The 23,815-nt window shown below is 39.5% G+C and overlaps 1 protein-coding gene and 1 non-coding gene across 3 annotated transcripts in view; both read right to left on the bottom strand.

The window, feature by feature from the left end:
* Window positions 1-343: 343 nt before the first annotated feature.
* The window catches only part of rprd1b (regulation of nuclear pre-mRNA domain containing 1B), a 50,369-nt gene continuing 26,897 nt past the window's right edge, over window positions 344-23,815 (bottom strand). For both annotated transcript variants that reach the window (XM_060836295.1, XM_060836296.1), the window contains 4 exons: window positions 13,837-13,946; window positions 13,017-13,143; window positions 12,700-12,875; window positions 344-5,207 (listed from right to left, as the gene is read on the bottom strand). In XM_060836295.1, the coding sequence (XP_060692278.1) occupies window positions 5,058-5,207; window positions 12,700-12,875; window positions 13,017-13,143; window positions 13,837-13,946 (563 nt within the window). In that variant the 3' untranslated portion in view covers window positions 344-5,057. The remainder of the gene's footprint in view (window positions 5,208-12,699; window positions 12,876-13,016; window positions 13,144-13,836; window positions 13,947-23,815) is intronic.
* Window positions 17,804-17,906, bottom strand: LOC132823048 (U6 spliceosomal RNA). Its single transcript, XR_009645491.1, has one exon. It is a non-coding gene; the product is annotated as a U6 spliceosomal RNA (small nuclear RNA).

Raw genomic sequence — 23,815 nt, 5'->3', positions numbered from 1 at the left:
ATTTCCTTACACTGGTCTGATTCCCTGGTCATCAGGAATATGCCTCCTGTGTTATCCCTATCGAGTCCTGTTAAGAGTTTTATAGGTTGCTCTGAAATTCCCCCTCATTCTTCTAAAATCTTGCATTCTCTAATACAACCTTGGCCAATCATTGTCTTGGGTCCTGAATATTTTAAAAGTCCCAAATTAATTGTGTTCCTTTTTTCTCCAAAATTATTTCAAAGTTAAGTTTCTTATTGAAATAGTGGAACCCCAGGGACATTTTACTAATCAAATAAATAACAAAATCAACATCATAACAAAATACTTTATTTTTACAATTACAAACAATGCAGCTGTTCGGAAAGTTGCGTTACTATTGCTAGCTGTTATAACCTAACAAACTTACAAGGTCATATTTACTGTTTTCAGGTGACAAATGTGAATTACTTGCAGTTTTTTAAACACTTCATTATCATAGGTATTGCAATATTTTCCAAAATTGGGTAGATATTATGGTCATGTTTAAGTTCTCAATAATCAGCAAATTGCTTTTAAAAAGGAGTAAGCACAAAAATGTGAGGTTATTTAAAAAGGATTAAAAATATCAATTTGAATCCTAAAATTCCTGCAGTGCAGATAGAGGCCATTCAGCTCATTAAGTCTGCATTAACCCTCTGACAGCATGTCCTCTCCACCCTATCCTTGTAACCCTGCTGTTACCATAGCTTATCCACCTAGCCTGCACAGCCTGGCCGTTACGTACAAATTAGCATTGCCTATCCACATAAATCACATATCTTTGGATTAGAGGAGGAAACTAGAGCACCCAGAGAAACACGCAGACATGGAGAGCATGGATAACCTTTACATAGACACAGTCACCCAAGGCTGGAATTGAACTTGGGTCCCAGGCACTGTGAAGCAGTGGTCCTAACCACTGTGCTGCCCTAAACATTGCCCTTAGTTCAGAATTCACCTACTGCTTATAAACCATTTATACTAAGTCAAAAAAATTCAACATGCATGTAAAAAAGTGAATATAAAAACACTGATTTGATAGATCTATTTATTTACATTTCAACAACAATAATAGCTTTTTGCGTGATTTTGATTTCTTACAATGGTCATCAAAACCATATATTTGTAGCCAGGATTTGATGCTCATAACATTTATATTAGGAATATTCTGTTCATGGTGAAAAAACATAATCCTATTGGCACATGGCTTTTTTGTTTCACAGTGTTAAAATACTAGTACATAATCATAAAATCTGTTACACCTTCCAGACCCAGTTGCAGGGTGTATAATAATTAATTATAATAATCCAATTTTAATGTTTCTGACAAAATGTTAGAAGATAGAATGCTATATCTATAAACATATCTATGGGAGGTTGTGTTTTCATGGCCCACTTTAGAAATTCAAATGGATCACATGAGCACTTTATCTACAAGTAGAAAAATTATCACAGAAATCTTAAGTCAAATATGAAAATAAAATCCTGGCTTTAAGCAAAAGGTCAAGTTTGTCAAACCATTGATGCCCTAACCAGGATCTATCATGACTGTATTTGAGTTAGGAGCTGCAGAACTGGATTTCTGAATCGTACTCATCCGTTGCAGAAAACCTGAACAAGAATAAGGGCTGAAGTGTACTAGTCTCTTTTGATGCAACTCAAGTTATAACTTTTCAAGCTCTGTGCCTTTACTCAAAGTAGGTCTCTATTCCATTATACTTCAAAATAATTAAATTCACTTGGAATCTTCAGATCTGTTCACTTAAGACTTACCATTCAGTTATCTGTTGAATGTTTTTATCTGCTTTTAATAATTGAATTACGTTCATCCCTTTCCATTACTCCTTTCCTATCATTCATGAATCAGATATTTCAGATTTAAAAAAAACATTAGCATAATTCAATTGACTGACAATAAGTAAACATTAAAATAAGGGTGTGCCAGAATATGATCAATACATCCAATTCTTTTTTTTATTTTGTATTCCAACACTAACCTATTACACATTCACCTAGTAATGTGATTTCTGTTCAATTACTTTTTTTTATTAAATTTCTTACAAATACATTCAAAGGTTTCTACATATTTGCAGGCAGACAAATTTCACAAAAAAAATAGAAGTTAGGTTTCCTAAAATACTCATGTTTGGGAGACATTTGAAAACTATGCATGGAATTAATTTAAGGCATATTCTGAAGGATGCTACATTATAAGCCAAAACTAAATTGCACTTAAGTGGTCCAAGTACTCTCATATGCCAATTATAAAAGGGAAATCCACATTAAGTACCATGACTTAGAATGATCTGTATCAGTAACCGTTTCTGGATGATCATGAAAGCTGCAGATGTCAGCAAAACGCACTTGCTTTGAGAGACAAAGAAATGCCTTGCTTTTCAATTCCGAGAATACTGTGCAGCTAATGGGAAATCAAACAAATGTCTGTTGACTTATTAACAATAGATATCTGGCCCCTTGCAAAACTACGATATTTGGTCAATATTGAAAATATGGTAGTGAGTGTTTTGGCTGGAACAAATTACACAAATATCACCAATGTCAATTTTCCCACTTATAACAACGTTGGTTTTCCCCTCAACACTACCAAGCAATCATTTGGATAGAATGGCTGCCAAATTAGGGTAGTTTGTTGCAATGCTGACTTTATAAGAAACATTAGCTTCTACAACACAGCACAATTGGTAATAATTTGATTGTGTATAGAAAATAATGATCTTCTGAAACATTGGCTATTTATAAACTTACACAGAGTACAATGGTGGGTAGTTTATCCCAGAAAGGTTTTTTTAATTTTCAGTCAAGAGGATAAATCCAATAAACTTAAAGAACCACAAACGTGAGACCAACCCCAAAATTAATTATGCTTCATTTTAAAAAGCCTGAGGCCCAATGTAAGTACCACATTAACATAAACTGCATTTCCCAATTGCATACCACAGGCAGATGCAAACAAAGCAAAGCCTGATTTAGAATTTTAGAAAGCTTGCTTCGTCATCCCTGAATCACTGCAGATGAACCTAAAGGTTTACATTTCTCATCATTGCATGTAACTAGAAATCCCATGTATGAGATTCATACGTGGAAATAATTCTTACATTACCTAGTAATTTATTTGATCTACTGTTAATGATGTTCAAGTAGTACAGATGGAAGTGCCTTTTAGACAATTTCTCTTCCCAACCCATATAACAGGTAACAAAAAAAAAAATCTCACCATTCTGGGAAGAGCAATTTTGGGCCTGAGCTATAGCAAGTCAAGAGATCGACTGCCTTGTGTGGCAACTACCAAGATACAGCAACTTTGTAAAATTTGTATCAACAGATAACCCTTTCTTTGTAATTGAACTTTTTAAAAAATTGTCATTTGTTCACACAACTAAACAAAAAAGTCAAACAAAAAAAGGGAAGAGAAATGTATGTTGATGAGACCAAGAGCGTTTAATAGTGTTTGGTCAGGCTGACTGAATTACTTTTTAATTAAAAAAAAATCCTTAGTTGGCTATTTATTGGAACTAAATCCATTGTAAGTAAATAAAAACACTAAAAATGAAAATTGTTAACCAGTTCAATTCACATAATAGTTTACATATTTGCAAGGATCCAAAAGAGCTTTCCCACTTCAGTGTCTTTTGAAAAACACGAAAATGTCTCTCCATGCTTGTCATATGCCTCTCACCAAACTGGTTTCTTCTAACTTCTTTCCGCGAACAAACTGTCAAGACTTTTCCATATTAAGGACTTAAGAATTTAGAAGTACACCCACAGCTGTCAAATAATAAATGTAAATCTTTGTTTAAAGATGCTCAAGCTTGAACTGAGAAACATTTTTGGAAGGAAAGTAAAGTACCCTCTGCACAAGATAAAAATCATGTTTTGGTTTGTCACTTCTGAAAAAAACTGAATCCACTTAGAAGAATTTTTCTAAACAAAGCAACCGAATTACTGATTTTGCTCGGTTATTAAACAACTGAAACCCCCAACTTAACACAAATGATCAAAATGAGTCTATCTAAATATTTAATTAGTCCTCAATGAGAGGAAGGAGTGTTGGAATTATGAGACCCCAGTACAAAACCAAATTCAATTGTCATGGACTTAAACAAGATACTTGAAACTCAAAATGTTAACAGAAGTGCTCCACGTTCTTCTACTGGTAGCAAAGCAGAAGTGTTGGACACATACCAAGCACCAACTGCAAAACAATGAAGGCAGTAAGTCTGCCCTCAATATGAATGTGCTTAAATATTTGGATATGCCCATTTTTAAACCAAGTATAAATAGGCTCTGCACTTCCAATGCAAGCTTGCAGGACCAGCATACAAGAATATGCTGCAGCTTACTATACTACAGTTGGGAAACCTCTTATCGCTGGCCCAGTGGGTACCATTAATGAATTTTTACTCCAAGTTATATAGCTGGCATGCATTTTAAATTTGGATTTCCTTTACCTTTGGAAGAACATTTAAAAATAAAAGTTAAAATTGTTGTGCTTAAAAGAGCAAAATGAATTGTCGATTTGGAGAAACTGGATATCTAACTTTTCATATTCAGGTACAGTAAGAACTTGTAATCCAGAACAATATAAAGGCTCTTGTAACAGTGCCAACAATTTGCCCAATTCTCATTTTAGATTATCAGCGCTTTACTTCAATACACTCAACTACATTCAGTTCAAAATATTCAGTTCTGTGGACTCGTGCATTCTTTATATTGCTCATCTGGTTCACATTGTCACATGGACGTCACAACATCCTGATTGGAGAAGAAAGTTTCCATTGCTCCTGGCGCAGGATTGATGTATATTGGAACTTACAGGTTAACAGCAGTGGCTTTGAATAGTGTTTATATTCCTCCATGTTTCAAACTGCTGTAAACCACCATGTTAGGGTTACTACAGCTCTAATGCAATTGGTACACAGATGTCTTAAAGGTTTGGCCCTGCTGATTTAGGCCACATATCACAGATCCATGCCTTCAAGAAGTTGTCACACACAGCGGAGGTATTGCGGTTTGACTCCTGAGAAAAGGGTAGCAAGTTCAGTCACTAGAGAAAAGGTCACCAGCAGAGGGCAACGGTGCTAAACCACCTGTAACATTTGGAAGCAATGAAAGGTCTGGCAAATTCTGAATGTGAGATTTCAGTTCTTTCCGAACTTGTGTTACTTGAGCCAGTTTCTGTTTGTATTCCTGAAGAAAAAGAAATCATATTTCTATTAGACTATATTACAACCTATAATTCTGCTGCTGGAACAACATGTATTTCGATAGTATCTTTAACTCAAGGGGTTCCCCATGAGAGACTGGTTAGCAAGGTTAGATCTCACTGAATACAGGGAGAACTCACCATGTGGATACAGAACTGGCTCAAAAGGTGGAAGACAGAGACCACCTGTTTTTCAGACTGGAGGCCTGTAACCAGTGGAGTGCCACAAGGATCGGTGCTGGGTCCTCTACTTTTTGTCATTTACATAAATGATTTGGATGTGAGCATAAGAGGTACAGTTTGTAAGTTTGCAGATGACACCAAAATTGGAGGTGTAGTGGACAGCAAAGAGGGTTACCTCAGATTACAACAGGATCTTGACCAGATGGGCCAATGGGCTGAGAAGTGACAGATGGAGTTTAATACAGATAAATGCGAGATGCTGCATTTTGGGAAAGCAAATCTTAGCAGGACTTTTACACTTAATGGTAAGGTCCTAGGGAGTGTTGCTGAACAAAGAGACCTTGGAGAGCAGGTTCATAGCTCCTTGAAAGTGGAGTCGCAGTAGATAGGATAGAGAAGGAGGCATTTGGCATGTTTTCCTTTATTGGTCAGAGTATTGAGTGCTGGAGTTGGGAGGTCATACAGCAGCTGTACAGGACATTTGTTAGGCCACTGTTGGAATATTGTGTGCAATTCTGGTCTCCTTCCTATCGGAAAGATTTTGTGAAACTTGCAAGGGTTCAGAAAAGATTTACAAGGATGTTGCCAGGGTTGGAGAATTTGAGCTATAGGGAGAGGCTGAACAGACTGGGGCTGTTTTCCTTGGAGCGTCGGAGGCTGAGGGGTGACCTTATAGAGGTTTACAAAATTATGAAGGGTAAATAGGTAAAGTCTTTTCCCTGGGGTCGGTGAGTCCAGAACTAGAGGGCATAGGTTTAGGGCGAGAGGGGAAAGATATAAAAGAAACCTAAGGGGCAACTTTTTAAACGCAGAGGGTGGTATATATATGGAATGAGCTGCCAGAGGTAGTGGTGGAGGCTGGTACAATTGCAACATTTAAGAGGCATTTGGATGGATATATGAATAGGAAGGGTTTGGAGGGATATGGGCCGGGTGCTGGCAGATGGGACGAGATTGGGTTGGGATATCTGGTCGGCATGAAGGGTCTGTTTCCATGCTGTACATCTCTATGACTTTCAGCGGCCCCAGAGCATATTATAGAAGCTCTGGGAAAACAACTGCCAAGCCAGAGTCAGAAAGGTTAAGAGAGGTGACCAAAGGCTTTGTTAAAAAGATAGATTTTAAAAAGGCGTTTAAAGGAGAGAGGGAACTGAAGAAATGGTGCACATTGGGGAAAATTCCAAAGCATGAAGTCTAGTTGCCTGAAAGAATGACAGTCAACTGTACAGCGATTGGGCGGGACTCTCAAATCTAAAGTCAGAAGAATAGAGATTGCAGCTGGGCTAGAGGAAATACAGAAGGAGGCAATGAGAGACAGACCATGGACAGGACTGGAACTCCAACATGGAGTTAAACAATACCAAGGCTTTAAATCACCATTTTAGCTCAAGTAAACAGCCAGAGAGGAGACAGAGTCAATGGCTAGGATATAAAACTTGTAGAGGGGCCTGAAAACTATTGTTCGATTTTCACGATGTTCAGCTGGTGAAAATGTCTGTTCATTGAACACTGGACGTTGGACTTGTAACCTCAAAGTGATGGCATCACAACATGAAGAAAAGCTATTGAGAGTGATATTCTGGAGATGATTCAGCTCAGTTAAATTAATTTGAGGTAGTGTTTCTAACTGGGTGTAAGAGATTAGATTGTAGATACTGGAGAAGGATAGAGTTACTATGGAAAAAATTAGAGTGGGCAAAATCAGTCAAGCAATGTGGTTTGTGACCATGGTTAGGGTTGTTGGGAGGACCAGAATCCTGACTGAAAGATTCAATCTGGAAAGATTGGGGAACCAACTTTTAAAAAAAGACTGTGAAGTTTAGTGCTAATTAACAAGGACAAATAAGACAAAGTTCCAGTACCATTAGCACACTAAACTGCTTTTATAGCATATTAGACATAATCGCATGCATTCAAGAAAATGAACCAACATAGCAAAATTAGGGGTTTCAATGTGCAATTATTAACAGTCCCAATCAAAATTTTCAATTGTTCATCTCACTACTGCACTAACAAAGCTATACAGTAACAAAACTTTCAACTACTACATAACCTTGAACTTTGCAAGTGTTATGATAATGTCTGCTACTCCACAGCTACTGGCAATACTTCATTAATGCTAATACCAGATATTGGACTAATCATATAAACAGAATCATGCAATACATAAGCGGGTCACTTGGTCCATTCGTGCACGACAGCTCATTTACAGGATTATCCAATTAATTTTAGTCCTCTGCTCCTTCCCTATAGACTAAGATTTTCTTTCCCACATCAAGCATTTATCAATTTTCTTTTGACTACCACTATGGATTCTATTGCCATCTAGCTATCAAGCAATACATTTTAGATTTCACCAATGTGTTTACAAAATATTTCTTGATCTACTTGCATTAAACCTACAGTCTCGGGTTGCTGACGTTGATACATTTTTTCCTGATTTATTCCACAAAACCATTTGATTCTGAACACCTCAATCAAATTTCCTGTTAAGCTTTTCTGTTCTTAACAGAACACCAGCCTCTCCAATTTTTGAACACAACACAAGATCACTCATTCTTCCTATCATTCTCGTAAATCCATTCTGCACACTCTCAAAGGCATTGGCATCTTACCTATTGTGGTGCCCAAAATTGAACATAATACTCCAGCATTTAAACAGTATTTCCTAAAGGTTTAACCTAATTTCCTTCCTTTGTATTCTCTGACTCAAAGAAGTTAAAAATCACACAACACCAGGTTTATTTGGAAGTACTAGCTTTCAGAATGCTGCTCCTTCGTCAGGTAGCTAGTGTAGCAGGATTATAGGACACTGAATTTATAGCAAAAGCTAATCATGTCATACAACTGATGCAATATATTGAACAGCAATCTAGGTTTGTTCAATATATCGCATCAGCTGTGTGACAGTATGACCTTTAGCTATAAATTCAGTGTCGTATGAGCCTGTCTGCCAGCTACTTGATGAAGAGCAGTGCTCCAAAAGCATGTATTCCCAAATAAATCTTTTGGACTATAACCTAGTGTTGTGTTTTTTAAAATTCGTCCACCAAAGTCCAACACCTGCTGTGTAACATCAATGAATTAAGCAAATGATCTCATGCACCTTTTAAAAATAGAAGTCATCTAAATTATATGTCAGCTTCAAAGATTTTGTGAAAGCCCTCAGTTATGTCTCTTACTAATTTCTAGCACTTAATCCAGATTACTCCTCCTTAGCCTTCAGACTAAAACACAACATTTCACACTTGTCTCCATTAACTTTTATCCACTGTGTTGGTTGGTGTCTATTCCTATGCTCCTTGTTTGCTACGTTCTAACTTTTGTGCCATTACCAAACTCGGAAATTATGCCATCCATACACAAGCTCAGGTCATTAATAAAAGGTGCAATGGATCTAATACCAATCTCCTCTGGGACAGAAGTGGTTAATTCTCTTAAGTACAAAAAATATTGATTTAACCATGACTCCACGTTATCTAAGCCTGAGAAAATCTTGTATCCCCGCTGTCACTTAATCCCTTCAATTATGTCAAGGTTATAGTAGTGCTGGAAAAGCACAGCAGGTCAGGCAGCATCCAAGAAACAAGAAAACTTGACCACGCTGCGCTTTTGCAGCACTGCTCTAACACTAACTGCACGGTGCTTTTCTAGCAGTGCTCTAAACTTGACCGTGCTGTGCATTTGCAGCACTGCTGTAACCTTGACCGCACTGTTTTCCAGCACTGCTCCAAAGTTGACCGCGCTGTGCTTTTCCAGCACTGCTCTAACAATGACCGCAAGGCGCTTTTCAAGCAGTGCTCTAACCTTGATCGCGCTGGGCTTTTCCAGCACTGCTCTAGCCTTGATCGCGTTTCACTTGCACAGCACTGCTCAAACATTAACTGCGCTGCGCTTTTCCAGCACTGCTCTAACGTTGACCACACTGTTTTCCAGCATTGCTCTAATCTTGACCGCACTGCGCTTTTCCAGCACTACTCAACCTGGACAGCGCTGCATTTTTCCAGCACTGCTCCAACCTTGACCGTGCTGCGCCTTTCCAGCACTGCTCTAAACCTTCACAGCGCTGTGCTATTCCAGCACTGCTCTAACCTTGACCGTGTTGTTTTCCAGCACTGCTCTAACCTGGGCCGCGCTGCTTTTCCAAAACTGCTCTGACCTTGATTGTGCTGTGATTTTCCAGCACTGCTCTAAACCTTCACCGCGCTGTGCTTTTCCAGCACTGCTCTAACCTTGACTGTGCTGTGCTTTTCTAGCACTGCTCTAAACCTTCACCGCACTGTGCTTTTCCAGCACTGCTCTAACCTTGACTGTGCTGTGCTTTTCCAGCACTGCTCTAACCTTGACCGTGCTGTGCTTTTCCAGCACTGCTCTAACCTTGACCGTGCTGTGCTTTTCCAGCACTGCTCTAACCTTGACCGTGCTGTGCTTTCCCAGCACTGCTCTAACCTTGACCGCGCAGTGATTTTTCAGCACTGTTCTAACGTTGACCGCTGCTTACCAGCACTGCTCTAACCTTGACTGCAGTGCTCTTTTCCAGCACTGCTCTAAACCTTCATAGCGCTGTGTTTTTCCAGCACTGCTCTAACCTTGACTGCACTGTGCTTTTCCAGCACTGCTCTAAACTTGACTGTGCTGTGCTTTTCCAGCACAGCTCTACTGCTGTAACCATGACGGTGCTGTGCTTTAACAGCACTGCTCAAACCGTGATCACGCTGACATTTCCAGCACTGCTCTAAAGTTGACCGCACTGTTTTCCAGCGATGCTCTAACCTTGATCATTCTGAGATTTTCCAGCACTGCTGTAACCTTGACCACGCTGTGCTTTTCCAGCACTGCTCTAATCTTGACCGCACTGCTCTTTTCCAGCGCTGTTTTAACCATGACCGCGCTGTGCTGGTCCAACACTGCTCTAACCTAAACCGCGCTGCGCTTTTCCAGTACTTCTCTAACCTTGATCTTGCTGTGCTTTTCCAGCACTGCTCTAGCCTTGACCGTGCTGTGCTTTTCCAGTACTGCTCTAACCTAGACCGTGCTGTGCATTTCTAGCGTTGCTCTAACATTGACCGCGCTGCGCTTTTCCAGCGCTGCTCTAAACCTTCACAGCTGTGTTTTCCAGCACTGCTTTTACCTTGACTGTGCTGTGCTTTGCCAGCGCTGCTCCAACCTTCACCGTGCTATGCTTTAACAGCACTGCTCTAACCTTGACCGCACTGACATTTCCAACACTAGTCTAACCTTGACTGCGCTGATTTTCCACCGCTGATCTAAACTTGACCGTGCTGTGCTTTTCCAGCACTGCTGTCACCTTGACCACGCAGTCCTCGTCCAGACTGCTCAAACGTTGACCTTGCTATTTTCCAGCATTGCTCTAACCTTGACGGCACTGTGCCTTTCCAGTACTGCTCTAACCTTGACCGTGCTGTGCGCTTCCAGCATTGCTCTAACCTTGACCGTGCCGTGCTTTTCCAGCACTGCTCTAACCTTGATCGCGCTGCGCTTTTCCAGCATTGCTCTAAACCTTCATGGCGTTGTGCTACTGCAGCACTGCTCTAACCTTGACCGTGCTGTGCTTTGCCAGCACTGCTCTAACCTTGACCGTGCTGTGCTTTGCCAGCACTGCTCTAACCTTGACCACGCTGTGCTGTTCCAGCATTGCTCTGACCTTGACCGCGCTGTGCTGTTCCAGCATTGCTCTGACCTTGACCGCGCTGTGCTGTTCCAGCATTGCTCTGACCTTGACCGCCCAACCTTTTCCAGTACTGCTCTAAACCTTCACGGCGCTGTGCTTTGCCAGCACTGCTCTAACCTTGACCACGCTGTGCTGTTCCAGCATTGCTCTAACCTTGACCGCGCTGTGCTGTTCCAGCACTGCTCTGACCTTGACTGCACTACGCTTTTCCAGTGCTGCTTCAACCTTGACTGCGCTGTGCTTTTCCAGCACTGCTCTAACCTTGACCGCGCTATGTCTTTCCAGCACTGCTCTAACCTTGATCCTGCTGCCCTTTTCCAGCACTGCTCTAACCTTGACCGTGCTGTGCTTTCCCAAAACTGCTCTAACCTTGATCGTGCTGTGTTTTAACAGCACTGCTCTAACCTTCACCGTGCTGTGCTGGTCCAGCACTGCTCTAACATTGACCGTACTGCGCTTTTCGAGCAGTGTTCGAACGTTGACCGTGCTTGTTTTCGAGCAGTGTTCGAACGTTGACCGTGCTTGTTTTCCAGCACTGCTCTAACCTTGACCGCGCTATGTCTTTCCAGCACTGCTCTAACCTTGATCCTGCTGCCCTTTTCCAGCACTGCTCTAACCTTGACCGTGCTGTGCTTTTCCAGCACAGCTCTAACCTTGACCGTGCTGTGCTTTTCCAGCACAGCTCTAACCTTGACCGTGCTGTGCTTTTCCAGCACAGCTCTAACCTTGACCGTGCTGTGCTTTTCCAGCACAGCTCTAACCTTGACCGTGCTGTGCTTTTCCAGCACAGCTCTAACCTTGACCGTGCTGTGCTTTTCCAGCACAGCTCTAACCTTGACCGTGCTGTGCTTTTCCAGCACAGCTCTAACCTTGACCGTGCTGTGCTTTTCCAGCACAGCTCTAACCTTGACTCTCATCTCCAGCATCTGCAGCCCCCACTTTCGCCCCTTTAATTTTCTAACATGTCTATAGTGGTATTTGTTAAAGGATTTGTGAAACTGCTCACAATTTCTTTTGCATCACTGTCAATGTTTCATTTACTGCAAATAACTAAATCTTATTAGTTAAACTCTGTTTGGTTAACCAATTCACACTGACTTTCAACAAGTAGCAATGTGCTTTCAAACGTCAATTAATTAGGTGCTTCTCAATGAAAGGTTATTGCTACCAATGTCACTCGCAGTAGTATCCCTCTTTCCCATTTTTAAAATGCAAGATTTGCAATTCCTTTGGATATGAGGATGGTGCCGGAGAACCAAACTGGAAGATTGTGGTTTGAAAGTCTAAAATCTCCATGGTCTGTGTAACAATGAATAGTTATTATATTCTTAGTTTGGCTTCCACAGAAATGAAAACATATCCTGCAATTCCCACTATTCTGGCTCAATTTCTCTTTATGTTTGAAAACTCACTTTTAATATATTTGTTTATTCTAAGCTATTAGTGTACCTTTAGATATCAATCTTAATTTACCATCTCACATCAAAATTCTTTGGTAAAGCATTATCTGTTAACTTGTGAGCATGTTTCAACAGTCCAAGAAGTGTATAGTAACTGAATTTAGTTCAAAATTAGCAACATCAAAGAAAAAATGTACGCACTGCTAGTTTCTTCTCCTTCTCCCCCAGAATCTCCTTCTGACTGTTGATGTATTCAGTCAGCATTCGTGCCAGCTGTCTCCGGTCATCCAGCTCTGCTGCCAACCGCCCATTGTACTCCGCGAGCAGCAAACAAGCCTCATCAACAATTTTAGAAAGTCTTTCAGCTGCTGCTTTATCTGAGTGTGAGAACATAAGAAATCGGTAACAGTGAAGCTAAATTAAACTAAGTGGAGAAAATAAAAAAGCAATATGGACAATAACTGGTCAGGGACACACTGCATCATCCAGTACCAGTGGTCAATGAACAAACTTCCTACCCGCTATATTTTCCAAGAGTGAAACATCTTGCACTTCTTGAGGCAATGATGCAATCTTCTGCCGAACTGTTGCATCTCCTGATGCTGCATTTTCCAAGTCTTGCAAAGCTTTAATCAAATTTTCAGTCTTTAGAAGGAAAATACATTAAATCAAGAGGATGTACACATCGTTATAAATGGAAACAGTGACAAGTTGTCTGAGTTACTTAGTTGAGGGATGGTACCATTTAAGAAAGACCAAATGTTTAATTTGGCAGGGAACATGACCCATTCATACAATATTATAAAATGCTGCATAGGTTGCTCATAACAAGCTACCCAGAAAAAGAATTCAACAAGCAACACCTATTGTCTTGTAATCACAAGTGAACACATGGATATCTGTACTAGCATGGGCAATCCTAAGGTTTATTTGCAATGCAAGGAAAAATCTGGATTTGGTGGACACATCGTAATTGAACTGCATGGAGTTTTTACTGACAATGACTTAGATATACAAAATGGAACCTTTCAAGTTTGGTCTAAGTTAACAGGTCAACATCTCGTATACCATATTATTATATTACCAGTTTTAGAACAAGATTAATTTTATTCTAAAGTTGGCATCATATTCATAGTCTGATATCAAACCTAACAAACATTCAGGATGCAATTCTTTCAAAATGATTATACAGTTTCATTCCCCATCAAAGCCCCTAGAAATACGGGCCCTAAGTCATACCAGTACAATTGATGAATAGTATGAACTCCACTCATGATCAAAATGACTGAATCCTACATTTACTGGAAATCATCAAATCCAGTGAAGTACTGTACATACCAACATTGGACCTGTGCCAGTGTCTATAGGGGAGTAGTTGACTCTGTAATCATCATCTTCTTCGTCTTCAACAACAGGATAGCTACGTTTTGGTGCTCGTTTCTCTTCACCTACAAAACAAAAGTCAATGGTTCATACATCACTATAATCATGATTTCCCTCACATTTTCAGAAGTTTCTCTAACTTCAGTGAAGTAAATCTATAATCGCATAACATTTCTTTATCCTTTCTGAATTCAGCATATGTCTGACTGGGTTTAACCTTCATTGTCCTAAACGGGAAGTGGTAAGCTTCCAGAACAATCTAATAGGCGTTAAGTACCACAGTTTCAACTGTCTCAATCAAGACACTTTGCAGCATAGCAGCCTCTGAGCCCTTCGGCCACTTCCTCAAACAAGAGAAAATAATTCCCTACCCCTAAAAAATGAGTTTTGGTCAAACCAGATATCTGCTTGGGACTTCTCAACCAAACTACTTGATCTCTTGCCACCATAACCTAAACTGTTCTTTATCCAGTTCACGCTTTCTTTTGGTTTTCTCTCATTTTCCTGTTACTTCAAATGCAACTGGATTCTAGTTAAGTTAGAAACACAAGCAAATTGCTGGAAAAATTCACTAAGTCTGACAACATCTGTGGAGAGAAAACAGGTTTAAGTTTCAGGTCCAGCGACTTATGTTTCAGATTTTCGGCAACCGCAGTTTTTTGGGTGTACCCAACTCACACTGTTTTATCTGGCTTCTTCAAATCCAAGATACTGTATAGTTACTTCAATTTACACCTGCTTTCTTTTAGTTTCTAATTCTTACTCTTTTTTCTCTGCTTATGCTATATCATAACATTACAAACCTAGCCTTGGTCAATGTTTGAAATTCAGTCAGGGATAGATATTCCTTCTGCAGCAACATCCTGTCAAAGCCATTTTACATTTCACCATATATAGCAAAACTCAGTGAAAATCTTAACCAGCCTTAACTTCAGCAAGCTAACTAGAGAAATATCTGTTTCCATGAATAGATTTTAAAATGTCCTAGTGCCTGTATTTGTTTGTTGATTACAAATGCCACAAAAGCCCCATATTATGATACTAGACTAGACTACCACATTGATGTTATAATCCTGGATGAGAGCACAAAATTATGCTATGATCTAGTCGGGTCAAGTAACTATTATTTTTCAAGTTATATAAAAGGTATGTTTCAGGGAACTATGTAATGCCATAGGATTCCATAGTTTAGAACAAATAATACTTTCCAAATTAGAATTGCAAGACCATCTGCAATACATGTGTATTTAATTCCAGCATCCAGCATTAACAAATGGCAAACATGGATAATAGATTGTGCTTGAACACCCCTTAGCACACGTTGAACAACAAATTTTATCATGGCAGATCCTATAAATGAACATCTGGGGGCAGGGCAAGCCAGCGAGCAATAAGACAGTGGGTCATAAAACCTCATTGAACTTCGAGGGATGACAATTCACATTTGCTGATCCTGTTTTGAAACTCCCTCTCAAGAGAGACCCAGTCATGAACTGCATCAATGGTTGCTCCTGTTCTGGTTGAGCACATTTCTGTCCTGCGCTCAAATAGTACTCCAGTAACCAAAGGCAAAACTCCAGCTTTTCAGTGACAGCTAACTTTACTAGGCCAGATGTGCTCTGGATTTCCCCAAGCTCTGTTGCATTACACAAACACTACTTATGGTCTTTCAATTGCTGCTTTTAACTTATCTTTAGTGTCAAAACTTACAGGCTTCTTCTAAGCCCTTCTCGACTTCTGCCAACAAAGCCAGTGACTTTTCCACTCTCTCTTGTTCTGAGCCCTGACTATACAGAACTATTGAACTGCACTTCACTTCCTACTGGGTCCCCAACTACACAGACTCAATGCCGATCAGCTGCCTCCTTGCAACATACTTAAACATCAACATTTCTAACATGGAGAATGCCTCTGTCTTTTGACTTTGGAACTGTTCATCAGTGACCCCAAATTAAGCTGAATGGTTAATTAACATCCTTGAAGCAGCCCAGGCTGCTCCTGGTGTAGTGATCCCAGCTAAACATCACCCAGAACTCGAAGGTGATATCAAAATGCCAAAGTGAAGCCTTAAGAGTATCTGTTTAGCAACAGAGGCCAGGAGAATGGCTCCGAGATTCAAGTGCGCCACAAGATGTACTTTGATAAGTACTAGACATTCTGACTACTTAAAATTTCCAACTCAGATGTGATCTAGTATGGTGCAGATGCTTTGTATACCAACCCAGGTCTAGCATTTTGTCCTGCCATTGGATCTTCAAAAGCTTCCAAAAGTTACTTAAGTGAAAGTGGCTGAACTTCTTGGCAAGGGGCTGATATACATCCCCTGTCTAGGTGACATCCTCAGTGCTTGGGAGCCTCCTGTGAAGTGCTTCTGTGATCTTTCCTCCGGCATCTGTAGTGGTTTAAATCTGCCGCTTCCGGTTGTCAGTTCCAGCTGTCTGTTGCAGTGGTCGGTATATTGGGTCCAGGTCGATGTGCTTATTGATTGAATCTGTGGATGAGTGCCATGCCTCTAGGAATTCCCTGGCTGGTCTCTGTTTGGCTTGTCCTATAATGGTGGTGTTGTCCCAGTCGAATTCATGTTGCTTGTCATCTGCGTGTGTGGCTACTAAGGATAGTTGGTCGTGTCGTTTCGTGGCTAGTTGGTGTTCATGGATGCAGATCATTAGCTGTCTTTCGGTTTGTCATATGTAGTGTTTTGTGCAGTCCTTGCATGGGATTGCACATGAGCAAAACCAATGCAGCGCACAAAGTCCCATGCAAGGACTGCACAAAACACTACATAGGACAAACAGAAAGAGAGCTAACGATCCGCATCCATGAACACCAACTAGCCACGAAACGACACGACCAGCTATCCTTAGTAGCCACACACGCAGATGACAAGCAACATGAATTCGACTGGGACAACACTACCATTATAGGACAAGCCAAACAGAGACCAGCCAGGGAATTCCTAGAGGCATGGCACTCATCCACAGATTCAATCAATAAGCACATCGACCTGGACCCAATATACTGCAACGGACAGCTGGAACTGACAACCGGAAGCGACAGATTCAAACCACTACAAATGCCGGAGGAAAGATCACAGAAGCGCTTCACAGGAGGCTCCCAAGCACCGAGGATTTCACCTAGATGGGGGACGAAACATCTGCAACACAAATTCCCAGCTCGGCGAACTGAACCACAACAACGAGCACCCGAGCTACAAGTCTTCTCACAAACTTCGAATGCTGATATACATTCAAAGTCTTGCATATTTGGAGCAAAATGGGCAGGACTACTGATATATTGACTTCAGTTGGTGGATTTGCTCCTCTTTGCTTGCAGACTGATGTGCCACACCTAGCGAAGGCTATATTTGATTTGGCTAACTTGCATGATTCATTAATACAGACAGCTTGAGAACGCATGTTACTGTTAAGTGAAGTTATCCACTGCAAACAGATTCCTAAAATATTGGGCTCAAGATAGGGCTTGCCAAAACCATGCTGGTACACTAATTCACATTTTTTGTGTTCATAAGGTTGGGGTTGCTATATACATTAGGGAATAAACTCTTGCGATATTGCATGCTCTGATCTGAACCAGTATCCAAGGGTCTTAGCTCTCCATGAGTTTGCATTGGAAAATTCTGCAAATATTTTGCCTGGACATCATGCTTGGATAATGACACCTTGCCTCCGAACAAAATTTTGTAGAGAGGACATTGCTCCTTCAATAGTTTCTCATTTCTCTCACTGATTCAATTAAAATAATCCTCATGCTTGAAAGACACAGCACTGCCCAACCTTCAATATTGGGTGTGTTTTAAAGTTTTCTAAACAATCTGTTCAGAGATGCTATTACATATCTCTCAAGCAGGTAGGACGTGAACCTGGGCCTCCCAGAACAGGTTAGGGACAACATCTATGCACCGAAAGAGGTTGAACGCTTTACACGTTTACGTCATCCTTGCACAGGGGCTATGCTAATCTTCTCCATATCGTTCCAATGTTACTATATGTGCTATCTTGAATTTCTTTGAGTGATATCCCTCCACGAATACCTACTTGAGCCTTTGATGCTTCTGGATCTTCATGCTCTGGGTAAGTCTAAGTGAGATATATCTAAACATTTTACCTTGAAATGATAAATTTATAGTCACCCAGCAGTCAGTGCCACATATGATTTGTGTGTATGTATTTGTTGCTTGACCCACTGTCTAAAGTACAAGAATAATGCCATTATAATGTTGTAGCTTATATTCTGTATTCCAAACAGAATTAATATTTGGAAGACATATGAAGCCTATTCCTTTAATGAGAAAGATTTTCTTCCACTCCAAGTTATTTTCAATATAGAAATACAAAATCTGTTTAATCACTCTCTGGTGCATAAGTCTATAGGTGTTGAAGTTGGGCTGAAAGATTTAGCTAACCACACGCTTTTTTCCCCGGGTTTGGGGGGGGGGGGGGGGGGGGGCGGTGAGAAGAGAGAAGGGAGTGAAGAATTCACAAGAAATCTCTCACTTTGAGAGATAACTAAGAAAACAGGAAAACCAAAATGAATTCTCAGACGCCAAGATACCTAATGTTTTAATTCTGGGAGATATAAATAGTCATTTAAAAGACTAATTTAAAAATGAATTCTTGGTTGATAGGAAAGCAGAATGAGGATATTTCTGTTCAGAAGCTTGGTTTAAAGTAATAGAGCTCACAAGATTCAGTGCTAAATCAATGAAACTTATCCCTTTTCTTTTGGTAATAACAATATTTTCCTTTTGAATGTGAAAACTCGCTCCACTGTTTTCAGGTACTAAATTGACATCTGTATTTTATTTTAAAATGTTACATCTCCAATAAGATTGCAACAATAGCTCCAAGTTAAGATGACATGTGCATTGGGGTGAAACTTGCAGTTGACATTCCCATCTGTCTGCTGAGCTTGCTTTTCTGATGGTCTTTAAAAATTAATGGCTCTCCCAATAGATCATAATTTTAATTCCCAGTTATTCACAAAGAAAATCACAAGAATTGTTTTAAACAGAAATGTTTACTGTAAATAAATTAAAGTATTAACTTAGCACTATTATGTAAACACTGAAAACTCAACAGACCCCTTCCTGCTCATTTTTTAAAAATCAACCCAAGATTTTCCCCATACTTTTAGGATCTTCAAAGCCCCATTACATCTCCTGTGACAAAGCTCAGGTATGCAATAGATTTCTAGAATTCAGTGACTCAATTTCCAAATTTCTTCAGTTTCCTAGTCGAGTACTGGGATGTCAGAGATCTCTTCACAAAAAATTCACTGCCAATCTTTTACTTGCAGAGCTGACAATACTAATCCTTAATGGAACTGGACTTATCGGAACTTAGGTTTTCTAGGCTCTTCACTCAACTTCTGCTTAGGGGTTCCAACTTAGGGAGCCCTGGTTCCTAATGCTTTATGTTCTTTGTTCTACAACAAATGCACAATTGACTTATCATTGTCTTTCAAAGTAACCAACTGTTTCTGTTAAAACACATTGATAAACCCAATACAAAAGAATCTATCCCAACTGCAAAATGACACAAATGGTGTGTCCTAAGTAGAAATTCAAACTATACCTAGACAATCCCAAATCTGTCTTTTGATCTGAAAAATATATGAACCTTTGTAAGACCTCCTGTTGTCTAACCAATGTTTTCAAATCTTGTTTTGATCTGACAAGAGGTCTGAATCATACTTTTCTCTAATAGGGTCAACTACAATCTTACCAGACTTGCTGACTCCATTCCTAAACTAAGGTCAGACCACTTTTTTAATATTTTGTTTTCACACCTCTAACAATAATCACTTTAAATAAACTCAGGCCAATCTTTGAATGGTATTTATCTTGAAAACTGTTCAAGACCTCTGAAAACCAGGCTTTTTCCTCCAAATTTGCTAACATTTAAAAATTAAATTTCCAAAATACACACATCATGAAATTATACATTTGCATAACATGGCACAGATTGTGGATTTGGAAGGTATTGCCAAAGGAAATTTAATTATTTTCTGCAGTGCTTCTTCTATGTGGTACATGTTCCTGAAACTACGCAGGAAATGGACAGAAATGTTTAAGGTTGTGAATGCGATATCAATCAAGTGGTTGTTCTGACCTGACTGATACTGATCATTTTTAACATAGTTGCAGCTGCACTCATTCAGGCAAGTGGAAAGGATTCCATCACTCTCCTCGACTTGTACCCTCCAGGCGAAGGACAGGTTTTATGATTCAGGAGTCAAGCTACCCACCTCAGAATACCTCTCCTCTGACCTGCTCTTGTAACCACATATATAAGGGTTGTTCCAGTTAAGCTTCTGGTCAATCATAACCCCAAAGGATACTGATAGGGGATTCTGCAATGCTTGTGCTGTCGAATGTGAAGGGAAGATGGTCAGAGCCTTTCTTACTAAGGATGGTAATTATCCAGCACTTTGCGACACGAATGTTACTTGACAGTGATCAGTCAACACCAAAAAGTCATCTGCTTCTCACTGCATGCGAGAATGAATTAATTCAGTATCTGAAGTCATGAATAGTACTGAACATTATGCAATCATGTGTGACGATCCTCACTACTGATCTGAGACTGGAGGAAATGTCACTGACAAAGTAGTTGAAGATGATTGAGCCTACGTCAGTAGCCTAATCAATCTCCACATCAATGTCTTAGGGCTGAAATTATTCCCTTGAATGGTTATAAACATCTTCTTTTGCAGTGAATAGGCCCCTAACCAATGGAAATGTGCTCCCAATTATTCCAGTTTTGCAAATACTTTTTGTTGCCACACTTGGTTGAACATTACTTTGATGTCTAGGACAGCCACTCTCACCTCACCTTTAGTTCTTGTTTATACTTGGGTCAAGACTATGATGAAACATGAACTGAAAAAATAGCCGATAATAAACTTTCAAGCAATCGCACGCTAAAAACTAATCAGGTTTTTAAAAAAAATCCAAGTAATAAAAATTTCTCACACAAACTGCTTACATCCAACACACAAGGGTTTGCATGTCAAACATAAGTAATCACCCCAGTAATCGTGCATATCAATTTAATCCAAAATTAGCTGTCATTCTGTCACAACATATTCACAAAATGAAATAACAAATTAATTAAGAATATTTTTACCTACAGGTCACGTTTCAAAAGGGCTCACAAGTTTGATGATCTCCAGTTAAAAATAACCACTCTGCAATTAAGCTATTACATTTGATCATCATTCTTTGAATGGAAATATATTCTGCAGATCCAAAATTTTCAGTTTGACTAATCTAATACCAGTTTCAGAGTCAGATTATGAAATGAAGCCCTACACAGGAATTGAGTCCATAATCTTAGAAGACACTCCCATGTCAGATTGAGGGAATTATATTCCATTAGAGGTGTGCTTTCAAATAAGATGCTAAAACCAAAATGCAAAATCCCCATAGAATATTTAAAGAAAGGAAGGTCTCAGTATAGCAGCTAACATTTATTTCTCAATCAGGACAGCAAAGACTGATTACTTGTTGATTGGAAACGTATCGTGTACAAGTCTGTTCACCAAGACTGATACAGACAGATGGTCGGAGACTGGAAACAGACAACGATCAGAGCTCAAACTTTTATTTTATTCTATTTGCTGTCTCTCAGCCGGGCAAGAAAACCAGCAGCAAAATACAGTGGGCACAGCTAGGAGAAAGTGAGAACTGCAGATGCTGGAGTACTAGAGTTGAAAAATGTGGTGCTGGAAAAACACAGCAGGCCAGGCAACATCAGAGGAGCAGGAGAATCAACGTTTCAGGCTTATGCCCGAAACGCTGATTCTCCTGCTCCTCGGATGCTGCCTGGCCTGCTGTATTTTTCCAGCACTACATTTTTCAACAGTGGGCGCAGCTCCTGGTATAGAACATGGTAATCAAATGAGGGATGAGCTGTGATCACAGAATAGATGGAATGAAAAAAAGCACTGAGGGAATGCTTGGGAGGTGGGAAAAGGAGATCAGTGCAGAGGAGGGAATGGGGGAATGAGAGGGGCTATGCCGTCATCCTAATATTAATAGGTGCATACATGACTAGCTAGGTTCATGTTTCTGCTTTTTTTTAAAAAAGGCCCTAACTAGCCCATTTTGTTTGGATGCAAGGTGAAGAGGAATTAACGTCAACGCCCATGCTTTCTCAGTAGCAATGGTACCTATCATTCAAAAAGGAATTAATTCACTATTATTAATTCACAATTTTCAAATGCCCAGAGGACGTGAAGAACAGACAGATCTACAATATTTAATTTGATTGTAAAGAGGAAAATAGTTACCAGTATTTCCACAAGTTTATTAATAGATATTCAGGTCACTTTTGTATTATCTGGTTCATTAACACTTGTTGACACAAAGATACAATGCAGAAGATACAAAGGAAGAAGTAAACACTGGCTCAATGCCAAAACTAAGTGTAACTGAAATAATTCAGTACTGTATTGAAATAAACACTCAATCTTGTGAAAATGAAGATATAAATTTATACACATCACTGTCAAAGTGAAAAATATTTGGCACTTGATACAAAGAACAAGTCATACTGATGAACGTACATTGTTGTTACTATATACATACTAGAAGAAAACTAAATCACAACACAGTATGGAGAAGGAAGGAGACTATTTGGCCAGGATCCAGAAGAAATCTACAGTTAGTTTGACCTAACAATAATTCTTACTGATTGCATAATTGTCAGATCACCAAATGTCTCAGGAGGACAAATGTTACTAAGTGACACTGACTAGGTAGAAGTTAGATTCGAGCACTCACCTACACTGAGTACAAGAGTAGGAAATTCTGCACATTTTTGGAGGATAATATTTACATCCTATCCCACTATGAGGTAACTTCTCTTGAAATTAATGTTTATATACACACCATGTGCAAAAAAATCTATGCTCAGCACTATCACTAAATATACTTTCTGACATCATGCACTAAGAATTTCCACTTGTGAAAATATTTGACCAGAATTCACAAAACTGTATCTCAAGAGAAAACAGCCTTTGGAAACAGAGCAGGGGGAAAAATTTCAAGAGTCATGTGACTGACATTAGTGCAGACAGTAGCCATCATAAATCTAACCAGGACTCTCAACCTCCAATCAATACTGAAACAGGACTCAATTGATAATGGTACAGACTATTCTTGAAATTCTTTGCCCAAATAACAAAAACAAGTTTTGATGGTCGTTTGATTTTTATAGTTCTGAGATCTATAGCAAATTGAGTTTATGTCAAAGATATAAAACGTAAACAACATAAGACAAAAGCAAGCGTGACTTCTGCACAAAGTATATGATTTACTAAGTTGATAATGTGCTAAAACTAAAACCATGCCTAATGTTGTCAATATAAGAAAAACATTCACACTGCAAAAAGTCAAATTCTAAAGTACAAATTTAATTGCTCATTGAAAAAGAAAAATTACAAAATATACATGAGAACAAACAGTCATAACTTATTGGCTAATTCATTGAGAGGTAGTTCAAGTCTCAACTTGAGAGCAAGAAAGTTATCTCGTGCACATCTGCATCAGTTATGAAATTTTTCAACAGAATAAATAAGACATTATGATCCCAGCTGATAGTAATACCTGTGACAATGCTACTCCTTTAACAAGTTATGTTGTCCTTGTTTTTTTCCCCAGAGAGGTCATAAAAGACGCAGACTTTGAAAAGTCAAAGTTGAAGGGCTTTCGGGCCAATTTGATTATAGCTAACAGATACTGCCTCAGGCAAAGGGCTTTTAAGTTTTTTAAAAAACTTTTACAATGAAAGAGGGAGTGGCCAGTTTTCCCAGCTCAGCTTTTCTTTGGTTTGGTTTGGTTTTAGCACAGTAGAGTTGAAAAAGGCTGCTGGACCCAAAGCAGCAGGTCCATGCTCATCTCTCTCAGACT

The sequence above is a fragment of the Hemiscyllium ocellatum genome, chromosome 15 (genome assembly GCF_020745735.1).
Source record: "Hemiscyllium ocellatum isolate sHemOce1 chromosome 15, sHemOce1.pat.X.cur, whole genome shotgun sequence".
Lineage (NCBI taxonomy): Eukaryota > Metazoa > Chordata > Chondrichthyes > Orectolobiformes > Hemiscylliidae > Hemiscyllium > Hemiscyllium ocellatum.
Note: the sequence above shows the minus strand (reverse complement) of the source record. Positions and strands in the feature narration are given on the sequence as shown.